Source organism: Buceros rhinoceros, unplaced genomic scaffold (genome assembly GCF_000710305.1).
Source record: "Buceros rhinoceros silvestris isolate BGI_N320 unplaced genomic scaffold, ASM71030v1 scaffold40044, whole genome shotgun sequence".
Lineage (NCBI taxonomy): Eukaryota > Metazoa > Chordata > Aves > Bucerotiformes > Bucerotidae > Buceros > Buceros rhinoceros.
The window spans coordinates 3,535-19,837 of NW_010409588.1; the positions used below are offsets into that span (position 1 = coordinate 3,535).

General features: G+C 52.3%; 1 protein-coding gene across 1 annotated transcript in view; it reads right to left on the reverse strand.

The window, feature by feature from the left end:
* Window positions 1-16,303, reverse strand: part of KPNB1 (karyopherin (importin) beta 1) — a 19,247-nt gene that overhangs the window by 1,158 nt on the left and 1,786 nt on the right. The window contains exons 3-19 of the mRNA XM_010135277.1: window positions 16,241-16,267; window positions 14,522-14,674; window positions 13,401-13,460; window positions 12,984-13,073; window positions 12,522-12,632; window positions 10,968-11,069; window positions 9,724-9,948; window positions 9,137-9,328; window positions 7,802-7,932; window positions 6,496-6,643; window positions 5,888-5,959; window positions 3,664-3,808; window positions 1,806-1,888; window positions 1,114-1,221; window positions 716-859; window positions 516-621; window positions 62-176 (exon numbers count right to left, since the gene is read on the reverse strand). Of these exons, the coding sequence (XP_010133579.1) occupies window positions 62-176; window positions 516-621; window positions 716-859; window positions 1,114-1,221; window positions 1,806-1,888; window positions 3,664-3,808; window positions 5,888-5,959; window positions 6,496-6,643; window positions 7,802-7,932; window positions 9,137-9,328; window positions 9,724-9,948; window positions 10,968-11,069; window positions 12,522-12,632; window positions 12,984-13,073; window positions 13,401-13,460; window positions 14,522-14,674; window positions 16,241-16,267 (2,012 nt within the window). The remainder of the gene's footprint in view (window positions 1-61; window positions 177-515; window positions 622-715; window positions 860-1,113; window positions 1,222-1,805; window positions 1,889-3,663; window positions 3,809-5,887; window positions 5,960-6,495; window positions 6,644-7,801; window positions 7,933-9,136; window positions 9,329-9,723; window positions 9,949-10,967; window positions 11,070-12,521; window positions 12,633-12,983; window positions 13,074-13,400; window positions 13,461-14,521; window positions 14,675-16,240; window positions 16,268-16,303) is intronic.

Sequence of the window (16,303 nt, forward strand, 5' to 3'; positions counted from 1 at the left end):
ACCAAGATTTCAGTCGGCGTACGGAGCGTGCTGGCGGCTGCCACCGCGCCGGGACACTCACCCGATCAGTCCAGCAGCACAGGCCACCACTCCGTCGGTGTGATCCTCATCTCCAGCAATGTGGTCGATGTAAGACAGAATAAATTCTACTCTGGGCTGCACCAGCATCACATCCGCTGAAAGAAAACGGCTTTATCACAGCGGGTTTGGGTTCAACGGACCGTCCCTGAAAGGGGAGTCCAGCACGCACCCCCAAAAGGGAGCACCCGGCCCCAGAAGAGCTCTCTGAGACAGGGAGGGGAGAAACTGCCAGAGGAAGAGGAACCACAGCGAAGGGCTTTAAACGCCCTCCCTGCTCGTGGCAGCAGAGCGTTCACTCCCACAGGGAAGGGAGCGAACAAGGACATGCTTGAGGATGTGATGCCAGCAGTGAAACAGCTTGTCCAGGCAGAGCTCTTCCCTCCTCCCATCACCCCTCCAGGCACAGACCTACCACGGCAGGACGGAGTACTCACGATGAACGTTTTCTTGGTCTCCCTTCAATCCCTGGATGATGCCAGTGTAAGCTTCCAGGCAGCCCTCCCTCAGCTCGTTCAGGTAATCCACCATGTCGTAGTCGGACTGGAAGGGCACAGGAGAGCTCACCTCAGCCCTGCCCTGGGGACGCGAGCGCAGCCCGTCCCCGCCAGGGACGTGGACCCAGGGGCCGGCTTACCTTGTCGACCTGCGCTTGGGAGGCCTGCTGGAGGGTGTTCAGGACAACGTCCAGGTACTTCTTGAACTCCCCTCCAATGGCAAGGGCGATATCACCAAACACCGAGAGAATCTGAGGCTTCACAGACCTATGAACGTTTTCATTCTGGAAGAGGTTTCAGCACCGTTACGTTCAGTTGTGCTTCTCTATAAGGGGGGAGGAGCTAACGAGATGTTGGCTTGCGCCGTAAATCGTTACCCCCAATAAATCTGGATTCCATTCAAATAGTAAAGCCAGATAGTTGTCAAACACGAGATCTTCCGAGCATGCCTAACACTTCTGCTTCTCCCACCTCCCACCTTCTCCCGAGTGTGCCAGCCAACTGTTACTAACCGGCTAATGAGAAGGAAAACACTCACCCCCAAGTTCTCCAGGAGCAGCTGCATAACCTCGTCACAGAAAGGCAGGATGTTGGATTGCAGGGCTCGGCACAAGTCACCAACCAGGCCCACTGAAGCCAGACAAACCTGCAAACAGAACAGCGAGTGAGACACCCACCCGCTGAGTCAGCCTGCCGCACTCACAGCTCGAAGCACCGTGGAGTGGCGAGAGTCTGCAGCCCTGAAACCTCCGAGAATAACGACCCTCCAATGACGAGTCTCTGCCTCGTTCACCGCTTATGTCGCAAAGCTGCGAAGAGCCGAACGTGCTTCACCAAAGGGAAGGCGAGAGATCCGGCTGCCAGCAAAGCGCCAGCAAAGCTCGACATCCCCTTGCTCGGAACAGACGCTACCAACTTCAGCAGCCAAGAGGCCTCGACACCCGCCCCACGGCGAGTACCATGACTTGAGCTTCTCGAGGAAACTCACAGCCAGCAGAAACCTCTTTCCTCACCAAGGCCAACTAAGGCGCGGCCACTGCGAGAACAGGGGCCCAGGCAGCGAAGCGCTGCTGCTGAATTCGGTGGAGAAGCTCAGTCTGTGTGTGCTGCCAGTAGCTAGAGGAAAGGCTCTGCGGTTCCAGGGGGGGTTTCCTCACCAGCAGCAGTGGCACACCTGAACTCAGCACCTGGGAGCAGACTGAACACGGGGCTGCCTGGTTTGGCCTCTACCTGGTACTCGGCGTAGTTCTTCAGTCCAATGCCAAGGAAGGGTTTGAAGGCATCCATGTACTTCAGAAACTCGCCACCTAAGACTGTGCACGGAAAAGATTCTAGTTAGAAAAAGATCCCAACCTACAACGTGGAGTAAAACACAACAGAAACGCACCATTACGTCCCACCCAAAACCAGAACCTGTGTGTGCCGCAGAAGCATGACAAGTGAGTCCTGCACTAGACGTCACACACAAACTGAGCGGCAGTGGAATGTGTCCAGCAGGACTGCACAGATTCAGAAGCGCGCAGTTCCTCGCAGGCCTCCGAGGACAGAGAACCCCCTCCTGTGCTCAGAGGCACATCCAGATCTTCCTGACGGAGCAGACCCACTTGAGGAGAGGGACGTGGCCACGCGCTTCAGACAGGGCCCGGCACCGCTACGTTGCCCTGCAGCAGCGGAAGACTCTGCGCCTTTCCCCCTCCTTTCCTCCCCTCGGGAAACAGCTGCTCGGGCTCTGCGGAGCTGCGCGGTTCATGCAGGGCACTCAGCTCAGAGGCACATCCAGATCTTCCTGACGGAGCAGACCCACTTGAGGAGAGGGACGTGGCCACGCGCTTCAGACAGGGCCCGGCACCGCTACGTTGCCCTGCAGCAGCGGAAGACTCTGCGCCTTTCCCCCTCCTTTCCTCCCCTCGGGAAACAGCTGCTCGGGCTCTGCGGAGCTGCGCGGTTCATGCAGGGCACTCACTCTTCAGAGGTTCACACTCAAGCAATATTTGAAGTAAAATATTCCTGCTCTTCTCCACCAACTCCTACCCTCTCCACGTCGCTCCCATCACTGAGAGCACGCACGCAGACTGAGCTGTCCCAAACGGAAAAGGCCTTTGTCCCGAGAGGACGCGCATTTCCATCCTGACTCGCTGGTGAGCTCACAACAATCCTGCTCAGCCTCCTCATTCGCTCCCTCGGGCGAGCCCACCACAAGCCCCAGGAGCAGCCAGGAGCCTGCAAAGACCTGATCTCCAAGACACGCCAGTGTGGGAAGGGGCTGCTCCAACGAGCCAAAGTTCTGCTGCGCTTACGAGGGGCCCAGCGCTCTCGGAGCAATCAGGAATGTTCCTCCACCAGACCCAGGTCCTGCCGCCTGCTCGGAGCCCCACAGGCCAGCCCAGGAACCGCCTCGGGACCCCGCGAGCCTCCCTGCAACCTGAGCTTGCTGAAGGCCCGTTTCCAAACCACGGCTGTATTCACGATAAGGCAGCGTCAGGCAACAAGGTTCCACACAGGCTTTCACCAGCCCCTCAACTTCCACGCTCATGTGACAGCAGAGCCTGTTCCTGCAGCTCCACGTGATGCCACAGCCGCCACCTTCTAGCCCTGAACCATGAGCTCAAACTGCCCGCAACACAACCCAAAGTTTGTATTGCTTCACCCGCTCTGACCCAGCCAACGCTCATCTCAGCCACCGTGATTTCATCTAATCGAGAGCAATGACCGTAAATCCACCAGGGACAAACCGAGTCGCGGGCAGCAGCAAGTACGAGTCATGTGGGTAACGCTGAATCTGCCCGGCAGCGGCACAGGAGACCAGGCTCCCACCGCGCTGAGCACTTAGTAGCACTGGGGTTTATTTCTGGCAGAATTTGTGTGGTAGCTGTTATTAACGGAAAACAAACCATTTGTTCACGAAACAGCAGCCCAGCGTAACCGGCCAGTCTCAGCTGTGGGGAGAGCTGGCCAGAACCACCTCCAGCAAAACCAGGAGCTGGTGATGGGTTTTGCCACAGACAAAAGGAGAAGAAAGCAAAAACTCCAGTTCTGTCCCAGCTCCGCCTCCCCCCAACCCAACCTCGCTCTGCGGCGCAATACTGACCTTCTACCAGGGTGCCGACAGCCATCAAGGCGTCCTCCTGCACGCCCCCCGAGCCCGCCGTGCTCTGGAACATCCTCAGCAGAGATGCCATCACCACGTCGGAGATCTGCAAAGCGTCCTGATGCTGGACCTTCCGGAGGACATTCTGGGTGGGAAGGGAGACAGAGATTGGAATTGTTGGTGTCCAGGTGAGGCTGGATCGCGCCTCTACATCCCCTGCGCCAGCTCCGAACGCTCATGACCACGCCGGGCTGCTGAAAAGGGAGCTGCTGTTTGAAAATCTGAAATATGCTTCGTCAGCGCGAGCGCAAAGCCCATTCATCTGAGCTGCATTCCAGTTCCAGCTACAGAACCCGCTGAATTCACCTTTCCTGCTGCATAGGCTGTTCTCCAGGCTTTCGTTTGCAAGCTGGCATTAAATGGGACCAAGTCTGGCCCCATAAAAAAGACACCAATCCTTTTCCACCACAGCAATGTGACCACAAGCTCCTACTGCCAAGCACAGGGGGGCATGAAAGCTTTGCTTCTAAACCCGAATTAAACTGCAGAAGCGCTGGTTGTTAAAGGACGGCATGTCCTCACCGCTGCCTGCGGTTCAACCGCTCCCCTGCCCCAGGATGAGGAGGAAAAACTCCCCTACAACCAACCCAAACCCATCCTCAGGACCACGTCTAGCGCTGAGGTGTTTGGAAAGCGAAAGACTCGATTCCTTAAACCTGCAGAGGGAAATAATTATTCCAAGTCTGATTCTTCTATCTGAGTCACCCCAAAGAGATTGACTTTGACTGCTTCAATAATTGACTTGATTTTCTCGTTCCTCGTAAATATTAACAAATGTTTTTCCTCTGCTGGATGCTCACAATAGTTATTTCCAGCAGAAGAGAAGAAAGTCTGTAACAAAGCCACGTATTTGACTATGTAACACTGAAAAAAAGTCTCCCTGATGATTTTACTTAGTGGTATTGAAATACCTGCTGCAGCTGCTGTAAAAATTTAAGGTTCAGAGTCTGCAATAATGAAGAAACACAGGTTTAAGAATTAAAACTAGCAGCTTCATTCTACATGCACTACACTTCCCCCAGGGAAAGGAAGCTGAAAGAGATCAGTGATCACACTGTGCCAAAAGATGACATTCTGGATACCAAAATCTCGCCACTAAAGGCCACCATAAGGGGAAATTATTCCCACCTACCCATTATTTGAAAAATTACCCTAAAAATCAGCGAATGAAAGGAACAGCCGATGCTGCGGGCTTTTGAACAAGGAGGATGAAGCCAAAACAACCTGGAGAACACTCCCCACCTCACTATGGGGAGCAGGAGGCTACAACCTCCTGAGATGGGCTGTGATCTGCAGGCGAGGAGAAAGCTCCTTCCCTGCGCCAACAGGAACGGGAGAAAAACTGCAGAGAACAGTAACACCACCCAGCGAGGGGACAAATCCAAGCAGAGGCAGATCCTCTGCTCTGCTCTGCCGTTGTTTCAGGCTACGCAGTGCTCTGTCACACCTCCAGAAGACGCTCCTCTCCGAGCTGAGGAGATGCTGGTGATGTTGATTCTAGGTCTATTATAGAACATGGGAGCGGCACCTTGTAGCCGTCACCAAGCCAGGCACGCCGGCAGGGCAGCACCCTTCCTGCAGCGCAGGCTGGGAAGCTTCGCTATCAACCACCACGGGCTTCGGGAGGCTGCTCCGAAGAACCTCCCCAGCAGTTTTGGGGGAAACAAAACACGGCTGTTTTCCGTGGGCTGGGTAGGAGCAAGCGAGGAGCTGAAATGCACCAGTACTCCAAGTCACGTGGGCTGTTCATTACCAGATGTTTAATTTCAAGGACACTCAGTGCATTTTAATTAGTGCCATTTTAAATAAGAACACCAACCACAAGAGGCAGATGAACAAATTAAAGCCATTATGGAGTTTTTTGTCTGTGCCAACCAAAGCGATCGTTCAGCCTGTAGCCAACAGAGCAGCCAACCTGAACGCGTGCACAACCTTTACCATGCCATGAACATGTTCTTGATTCACATCACCCTGAATTTTCTAAGTCATGTGTTCCTGAAGCCTTCTGAACCTTCTGTCACCTCCCACACATCAGCTGGGGCACAAGATCCCATTTCCTCATTCAGATCTCATCAACAGGACCAGGTTTGCATCCCCAGGGCACAGCAATGTCTCCAAAGCTGCCTCTTCCCCGTAACCACAGACACAGGAGACAGGAACTTACTTGTAGAGTAGCACAAAGAAGAGACTGAAGATCATTGAACTGGATTCTGTCGGAAGTGCTCTGGATATGAGACTGGAAAAGAGCAAAACCCCACAGGTGAAAAGCCTGCGCCACAGGCCACGCAAACCCAGCGCGTTCGCGTAGAATCACCCCATCGCTGGGGTTGGAAGAGAGCTTTGAGCTCCTCCAGTTCCCCCAGCACCGCCAGGTCCCCGCTGACCCCTGTCCCCCAGCAGCACCTCCACCCGGCTGGGAAACCCCTCCAGGGGTGGGGACCCCACCACTGCCCTGGGCAGCCCGGGACAGGGCTCGACAACCCCAACGGGGCAGAAACGGCTCCTCAGGGACAACCTCAACCTCTGCTGGGGCAACTGGAGGCCGGTTCCTCTTGTGCTACCAACTCTGACAGCACGGGTGGCAGAGGTTCAGATTGAAGACAAGAGGTACTGGGCAGAAGCTTAAAGTCTCTACCTATCTACAAAAAGCCCCACCACCGTCAGGAACAAAACTCGTTCTTCTACACCAGATGAAGGCACAGCACAAGGGCCACATCGCACCCCCTTGTTTCCTTAAGCCCTGACGGGGCTTTGAAACTCGGATCGACCCACCTCCATCTGCAGCACTTGCTGCAGTCGCTCCATGATGACCAGGGTTGTCTTTTGCACAGCGGGGTAACAGTCCTTGGCACTGTTTTTCACTATTTCCATCAGAGATTCATATGCAGAACTCCTCAAGTTATTCTGGTGTCCATCAGGCCTGTAACAGAAGGAAGATATTTGCAGCCCCCAGCTCAGGCTTGCTTAGAAACAGACTTGTGTTTTTTTTTTTTTTTTTTTTTAGGAAATCTGTAACGGCTAAATTTTAGTGTTGTGACAAGCAGAAGCACTCGCCTTCCTGTATTCCAAGACTCGAAAGTAAATGAAATGTGCAAAGCGACTTTTGGATCAGTTTTTCATTTGCTATTAATAATGACTTCGAGTATCTTCAGTCACTGGAGGAAGTGCTGGAGCAGCAGAAGCCTCGAGCCCCCACGTCCTGGCATGCCCCTGCCCTGCCCGGGCAGAGTGGTCTCCAGAGGTGAGCAGCACACAGCACCACCTCTGACAGCCCCCCCAGACATCGGGGAGGGTGTTAAATGCGAAATAAAGACAGCTCAGAAGAGTGATGGGCTTCAGAGTCTTGAGCTAGACACTACTCTGCTGGCTGGATGTAAATTAGACAGGAAGAGTTGAGACTTTGAACCATTCAGACACTGCTTCAGAAGAATCCTGCAACAAAAGGCTTCAGCTGATGACTGAACTGATCCAGGGACCGAAGATTTATGCGACCTTCGAGGCAGAATACGACTTCAGCACTACCCTTATTTTGCATCCGCAGAACCGAGAAAAATATTTTGCCTTGTCTATTTATACTTCAGCTTAGTTGGGAAGGACAGTAGCCGCCCTAACTAGGTCCTCAGCTCTTCTGGGAGTACCTGGTGCTGATGTCAATGGATGTGACCCTACAGCAACAACCGCAGCATAAAACAATCGCAGAGAAACCAACTGTGTGATACACACGGATTTCTAATTATGTCTTGCTGCAATCCTGATTACTCAGTGGCCTTACAGCCAACCTTGAAGAGTCCTGTGACTCCTGTACAGGCTTAAACTGCGCTTGGAGACTTCAGAATAAACCATGGAAGAGGCTTCCTGGAAATCCCAGACTTAGTAAAAGCAGATACAGACAAAACACCAAGGAATTATTCTGTGTGGATAATGTGCAGATCAGCACGCTAGACTCCGTGGGACACCAGACTGGCCCGGTTCTGAACAGCCCTGCTCACAGCTAAGCTGGGAGAGAAAGAGCACCAAAAGCCTGAAGTAATACAAAAGCCTCTTTGCAGAAGAACTTAAGCCAGCGGTGCTGCGTTACCTGTCTGCAGTCTCCAGAAGTTTCTGGACTATTAGCTCGAACGAAGAGGATAAGCAGTAGGTCGCTGGTTCCTCCTGATCATCAGCTACATCAGCAGCTTCATAGGCAGCTTCAGCAAGACTAGAGAAGGCCTGAAACACAGAACCACCAGCGCGGTTACTCAGCTGAGCTCCCCCTCAAGCGCAGAGACACATTTTCCAGCAGTTTTCTTTCTGACAAACCAACCCCAACCCTCTGAGCATGCAGGATTAACAGTCCCCGTTGCGAACAGTTCAGGGCACTGAACTTTTGTGCAACAGTGTGAGAATTTCAGACTTAAAACTCAACATTGACACCCGAGGCAGTCAGGCTGCTGCAGCCCAGGGTCTGCACAGCGTCACCAGCCTCAACAAGCAGGAGCTGTCAAGAACCAAACTGATACAGAGAGACTGTGGGAACCCCGCGGGGTATCAGTGGGTTCTACCCCCTCTCCAGCATCACAGGTTACGATCCTGGTTTGGACCAGGCTGTGGACTGCTCCAATTCCCAACCACGCAGCAACTGTAGCTGCTCTGAGGTGGATCAGAGGAGTTGAAAACCTCCTGATTTCCATTTCAATCTGTAACATATCCTAGTCATCATCTTCAGGAGACAAAAGCCACAGCTGCAGGACTTTTGCCAGGATTAACGGATCAGGGAAAAGCTCCTGTACTGCCTCGAAGCCTTCAAACCTCTGGAATACTATGAGAACAAATCCTGCCACCTCTAAAACTTGTTTTGACACGCAAATACTCATCTCCAGCTCAACCGTTACCGAGCAGCTCTCTTAAGAGGCGCTAAGGGACACATCCTCTTTAGGCAACACACATCAAGACGAGGATGCAACTGAAGCTATCAAACCAACCCACGGGTTTGCAGCTCTGTGAGTGAAGAAAACAACCTCATGCTCCTCAGTTTAGCTCTGGACCCGCTGCAGAGGCCAGCTCAGGTAACGGGAAACACAGGATCTCATCTCTCCCTTAAGGCTGCTCCCCCAAAGCAGCTAAATCCCAGCCTAAACAACTCCCAGAGTTGTGATCAAAGACAGTTCCCACAGGATTTTCAAGCTGAAAGTAACTTCTATTTGCATTTTTCTCCTTAAAATCCATTTCTTCCTTTATTCTTTCCTACCACAGCCACAGACTTGAGGTAACTTACAGTTCAACAGTTGTGTGTGCTGATGACCAAGCCACGAGTTGATTTGAAATCCATTTGAGTATGTATATATTAACACCTATTAATATATACGAACAAGAGCTGCATCCCGCTTGTCGCCAGACCCTTGGCACACACCCCGTGGCAGCGGGGCTGCCTTACCCAGCACACGTTGGAGGCCACTCGGGGCTCGGCGCTCAGTCCCTCCATCAGACACTGCAGCAGCGGAGCGAGGTAAATGTCATTGATGGCGGCTTCTGGAAGCATCTCGCAGATCCGGCCCACGGTCCAAGCAGTCGTGTCTCGAACCACCACGCTGGGGTCCTTCATTAGTTCTATTAAAGTCGGCATTGCCTAGAAGCGAGCGGCAGGGAGGAGAAGGACGTGGTCACATGCAGTACATGGAAAGAGGGATTTGCTGCTGTTTGATTTTCACGTGTTCTCCATGAGCCAGCGATAGATTGGCAAGGGGAGGACAGTCTAGAACCAGTCAGGCCACTGCTCTCACATTTAAGATTCATGAAGTTATTTCTCGGGGTTGAGACTTGAGAACTGAGGCACCTGGAGCCAGGTATTCCAAGTCCTGCACGTCCCTGTGAATTAGAGCTACATAATCTGCCCCGGGGCCACCACATCTAAAACATGACTATAAGGTGACAACCTCCTGCTTCTCTCAGAGTAAGAACAACGTGCCAAGCAGGCGTCCTCCTCAGAGAGGTTTTGCTCCAAGAAAACACAGTGAGTCTTACCTGTATGACTAGTGGTTTGAGCTGGTTCGGCTCTGGTCCTTCCAAAATGCACCCAAAAGCCATCACCGCTGCGTCTCGGTATCGCCAGTCCGGGTTTTTAATGTGTTCTTTAATGAAGGGCAGGACATGAGGAACAATGTCATCTTCACAGCAGGTCGCCAGGAGCATGAGGCAGACTCCTGCCGCCTTGCAGGGGTTCCAGTCGTCGTCATCATCGTTCTCATCCTAGGAGGCGAGCAGCACTGCCGTCAGTCTGGGGGGAACATCCCTTATCCCTTCCAGGCCCCAGGGTGCTGGCAGCTCTAACGCTGCCTCATGTCCGGGCGTTATATTTAGAAGCACCTACGGTAGCCTCAGACATCTCCCGACCCACTTCTCTCTCATCTCAGCCAAGATCCTGCTCCTTTGATCTGTGCTGGCCCTCAGAGCAGCCGCTTCTCCCCTCGACTGCCAGCGCAGCCACTCACCAGGTTCTTTGAAGCTGCTGTCTGTGATTCTCTCACCCGTTTTGTCTTTCCCGTTTTATCAGGCACTTTAGAACCTGCTGCACCTGAAGCTGGTGTCCAAGCGGACACAGACACAAAGCAAACGGGGGAACAATTCCCTGGGTTTGCTCAGAGCGCCGAGCATTTCCCCAGTTTGTCGCAGTAAGCCAAATAAACCCCTTCCTGCATGGCTTAATTAGCAGTTTTATTTTATGATTAGACCTGCTGTAGCAAGTGAGTCCATTAGTTTTGATTAGACTGTGAAACAGTCCAAACAAGTCCCTGTGAAGTGCTTAATAGGTACTAAATAAACATGGACTTCTCAGTTCAAAAAGTGAAAGCTCGAGAATTCCAGAAATTGGATCTCTAATGACGCAGAGACTGTGTATCGGTTGGGATGTCACAGTCAGGAACACAGAGACCGTCAAACCTCTTCAGAAACCAGAAATACAGGCAGGTGTTAACAGAATTCGGCACAAAACCGTCGCTGCGTGCAGTCTCACAGTCTCAGACCTAACAACCGCTGCATCATTCGGTCAGAGTGGTGCATGGTGTCTCATCACAGACCAGGACTGCTCCCACCTACCCCAGGGGACCTAAAGCACCTCTGGGACCACGGGTCTCAGCCGCGCCAGGCAGCACCGACCCCCACGGACAATCTGCTCCTCTGTGCAGCAGGCAGCACCGCTGCCCCGGAGCTTCGCGTGGGCGCAGGACGTGGCTTGGGACGCGCAGGAGGAGTTTGGGTTCGCAGCTCACCTGTTTTGTTAAGGTTTGTGTTAGAATCGGCACCAAATACTGCAGCGCTCCCTTCGCGTAGAATTTGCTCGTGTGCTCTGGAGGCCTTCCTTGCTCTGCTGCCTAAAAAACAAAAGTTACACGATTCTCAGTGGCCACCTAGCCATGCAGGCTGACTTCGGAACTCCAGGAGGTACGAGCTCTCCTCTGCACGCTTTCCCCTCCTTCCCCACACAAACTTGACGTTACCACAACACGCAGGAACCTCAAGGACACCCAGTCCGAGTTCAACAATCAATACGCCAGTCGGATTTGCCGTTCCATACCCGTACAGACCCCTCCTCACACATACAAAAATAGGTATTTTCAGTTTGCAGTTGTGTGTAATTAACAGGTGACCCCAAGCAGAAGGTCTTTAGCGCACAGATTAAACCTGCGTGCTGCTGGCTGGCCCTTTAGCCTTGCTTTTTTGAGATTTCCACATAAAAATGTATTTAGCATCATTTAAAGATGCTAGAGCCTTTCGAAATTTAAGCTATTATTGATCTCTACAGCTAAACCAGCATCTGCACGCAAAGCAATACCCCAAATTCATCTCCAGCCCCAGCCACTGGAAGGGATGAGGATTACTTTTATTTCATCCCATCATTTTATACTTAACTCATAAATAATGTATTATATAGAACGTGACCGATCTTTGTGAGTGCTGGGGTAGGGCTACGTCCCTCACAGACCCCACTAGGCCTCCAGGACAGCGGATGATTGAAGAAACGCTCTCTCTTTGGTGTGGTGCAAACATCAGCAATTCCAGACGCTGTATTAATGAACCAACAGCTCACAGACCTCTGTGATATGGGAATTTTCTGGTATTCCTCTGTGCCTGGAACACAGGCTCAATGCACACGTTGGTACCTTACAGGAGCTTGAGCTGACTCTCGAATGCCAAGAAGGAATCAGGCCGCTGTCACAGATTGTTTGTGGAAAACCAGCACTTGTGTGTCACAGCGTGTTCTCATCAGACCTGCCAGAGAACCCTCACCTCGAGTGGTTTCGTTCCCAGCCAGGCATTAAAACCCGTTTGCTCACTGAAAAAGGCAGTTTGTCCTATTCTGATCTTGTAAGGAAAGGGGTTATAATGCAGCTACACTAAGAGCTTTACACCAGGCTACAAAATAACCCAAAGCGTTCTGAAAGAGGATCCTTGGCTACAGGCTTTGCGCTCCCCCTGAAGAGCCAAATAAACTAACCATAGCTGAGCCCTGGGCAAGACTGGTGCCCAGGCTGGAGCTAATCCCCGTGCCAGGGACCCCAACACTGTGCCGGCGTCCGAAGCGCACGCAGTGCCCACAGAGGCAACCGGCCTCGCGCAGCCCCAGGTCTCAGCTGCTGTCACAGACATGCGTCACGTCATGTCAGAGTGGTGCATGATGCTCATCACAGACCCACGAGGGGCTCAGACGGGCTCTCCTGCACTGTTCCACTCCGGAGGACTTCCGGTTCAAAGACCTGAGCTCAGCGTTCCCAAAGAGACAATTCTGGCACCCGGCGCTTTTCCGTGGCCGCTGGCGAGCTCACCTCGGACGCCTCTATGGCCAGGTCCATCTCCTCATCGCAGACGTTGGACCAGAACTCTATGCCCTGCAGAGCCACCTCATCTATGTCGCTCTTCATCGCTTCAATAGTTATCTTCAGAAACAGGAAAGAGAGGAGGGGAGAGAAGGGTGTTTTAGCAAGTTGTTTCTCTTGAAATACGTGCCCCGACTTTGGGCCAACTGGTACAGCCTCCTCGTTTGGGAGCGGATCAGCTACCAGCTCCTCAGGATTCTGCACAGCAAGCCAAACAATGTGCACTGCCCTGACTGCAGGAGTCTCGAGTTTAAAACTCCTGATGGGAGACTTATGGCCTTCGTTAGGAGAGGGATTCACAGCCAAAGAAAGCAAAATAAATCGGGAAAGGCAGAAAACTTCTCCTCTTGGATTAGAACGAAGGAGTACAGGAAGATCAGACAACCACGTACGAGGAACCCGAGTACTCACAGCAAAAAGCGCAGGACCCATGTACGTCTCCATATACTGATAATAGAGGGACATTATCTTCACCAGGTTCTGTAAGGCAGCCACTCGTACCTGTCGGAGCAGAAAGCGGATCAGAGCCGGGGCCTGTTCCTGAACACCACGCACAGCTGTAGCCAGCCACAGACTAACCAGCCTTCCTGCTGCTGGAGTTTGCTCCAGCCCTAATAAGGTCTTTCACAAGCAGTGACTTAAATCCCCCCAGTAGTTTACTCCTAACTCTATAAAACTCATTTTGCTGGAGTACTTGCACGTGCACCCATCACTTCACAAAATACTGCTGAGTCCACATTACACTTCCCAACTGTTTGCTGACGCCAGCGGTTCTGGCCAGCCTCCCCGGAAAGGTGCAGTGACAGATCGACATTCCATTTCACTCACCCTCGTGTCTGGACACTGCGTTGCTTCACAGACTACTTGCATAATAAAGTGCCTTTCGGACTAGGAGAAGAAATAAAAGAAGATTAGAAGTTTTACAAAAGCACTGGAGTCTTTGCAGGCCTTCCCGCGGAGGCGTGTTGTGCGTCTGGACCAGCACAGGCACTCACGCAGCACTTCAAAAGATGAAGGAACGGTACAGGTGGTCACTGCAGTATTTTAAACCATTTCTCCTCCAAAACAGGAATCCCAAGATTCCATTTCAACAAGCACTTAACAGGCTGTCCAGGAGAGAAAGATCCAGCAGAACTGAAAACACCGGCTTTTTGAGGGGAGAAGGAAAAAACACCCTGCTGTTCCCTGAACTTCTCCAGCAATTGCTTCAAGAAACCCCAGGGCTCAGTCAGGACACACATTTTGAGGAGCAGGACCTGGGTTCTTCCCAGTAGAAGGGACTGACCTGTGCCCAGGCTGTTTACAGGCCTGGAGCCCCTCAGGAATACGGCCTGAACAGATCATGCATCTCCCATCTCAAACTGCAAAGACTCTAGCTGATCCCCGTCAACAGCCACTGGATAGCGGGGAGTGTTTTAACGAAAAGCCCCTCAATAACGACTCCACCGTCCCCAGACCTGGAGCAGGGACTCGATTCAGGAAGGAACAGAGAAATAACGGATGGGCGTGTGCTGTAAAGACCCGCATTCTGAGGCCCCTGTTCTGAAGACTCTCACAGCTTTCCTCCCCCAACAGTTTTCAGAGGCGAAGCTGACGCTGGATCGCTGCCACTCCACTTGAAAGAAAGTGCTGATCCAAGCCTGTGCTCTACAGCAGCACCACAGAGCAGAGTGTGATTAGGAAGCAGAACATCTAACGGGCTGAACTCTAAGGTCAGTTCCACTTCATGCCCCCCAAAAGTCAGCGATGCTTCTTCCTGCCCACCCACGAGCCTCTGAGGATCCCCCCAGCATTTCTGTGTCACAAGAACACCCAGATTTACAGAAATGAATCCAAGGTCTCAGACGCGACAGAATTATGCATCAAACCTCAGCGTGGTGCATGATTTCTCATCACAGACCCTGGATTCAGCCCGTGTGGTTTCAGCCAAGAGCCGTTTCTCCCCTCACCTCTTTGTCAAAGTTTGCTTTGGTGAATTCCAAAGAGTTCAGGAGTGCATTGGTAGCTGCGAGCTTCACATTGTTGCTGGGCTCTTCCTTTCTCATTCCCTGGATGATGGCAGTCAGGATCTCATTGGATTTGTCCTGAAGCTGCTCTGGATCCTAAAAGAAGTGGTGATAAAGTTATTTCCTGGCTGAACAGCTCTCTCTGTGTTTTAAAGTACCCTCCAGGTTTGACCCCGAATCCACAAGGAGAACCGTTAAGACTCAAAGGCCAAGAAGCCCGTTGCTCCCCGGGAGGACCAGAACACAGGTACGAGGAGCTCACACAGCATCAAATCAGCTTCTGGGGCAGGAAAGAGACTGAACTGAGCACAAATCCTCCAGATATTCAAGTCACAAATGCCAAATAAACTGAACAGTTTCAAATAAGAGGCCAACAAACTTCAGACTGCTTGACTTCATTCAATCAGCACGTCAAGCCCACGGATTCCCAGTTCCTTTATGTACTGGGCAGGGGTCTACACCAGCAGCTGCGGCTGAGGCTTTTACTGGTGAAGCTGCCGATCTTTTTTAGTCACAGGGCAAAAGTACATTGCCTGGACCAGCAGCATGGGCTCGAGGCTTAAAGAACGGAGCTGTGAACACAGATGAAGAGTAATTTTTCTTTGTGGTAAGTCTGCAGACTGCAAGATCCCCAACAACTCCACTGGTTATTGGTACATCAGAATTTATCCAGCAGTAGGTTCCCAAACTACACCACTGATGAATGACAAAAGGACGGACCTTAGTTACAAAATTCCCAACCAGCACGTCAGGGCATGCGAAACCCCGAGGCCACCGATACAGCAACAGCGAACCCGCACCTGAGCCTGGCACGGGCTGGAAACACCAACGCTCGACCTGGAGCTGCCCCCTGTATCGCTGCAGATCTCTCCTTCATTTCCGACCCTCCACGAAGCAACTGGTGCCACCCAAGCCCGGCAGCCCCAGGGAAGCACCAAACAGAAGGTTCTTCCTACTGCACCGTACCGAGGTCCGGCCAGCGACACACCACACGTACGTTCCCTACAGCATCTGGGGGCGCCAAAAGCAGCAGCTCAGTTTGGTTTTCAGGGGTCAGACAGTGCACAGGGAGGTTGCACGCACTTCACATCGGATATTTGATGTGATACGTCGTGACGCTGATAAAACCATGAGACCTTCTCTAGAAGGTGCCTCAAAGAGCCAAATATTCTTGCCTGTGCATCAAAAATTCCTAAATTAGAATAAAGGGGGTCCTAGCACGAGATGAGGGTAGCTGTCAGGTCTCCCCAATGCAAAAAGGAATTACCAACCACAGAACCGGACGTTCTGCTGAGGTCTTATCCCCGTCGAACAGCCACAGCCACCCACAGACTCAAACCTGCCCCTTATGAAAGGTGACCCGGACTCATGCGGTGAAAGCAGGTCAGTCCTTTCAGACCCCACCCCTGCCTGCCACTGCCCGGCGTTCGGGCAGCACAGAGCCATCCTCCGGGCAGCACAGAGCCATCCTCCGGGCAGCACAGAGCCATCCTCCGGGCAAGAGTTAGAGGACATGGGGAAGCTTTGAGCCTTCTAGAGGTAGAGGTGTGAGAAAAGAAGGACGGGGAGAGGAGAGGGGCCAGGCCAGCACTTAAATGATGCTCACGATAATTTAAAATAGCACTTGAACCATCCTCACGGTAACACTTCAAACAGACTCACGATATCCTGGCAGATGTAGCCGATGGCCTCCAGCGTCGACTCTTTCTAGTGCCCTGGAATGAG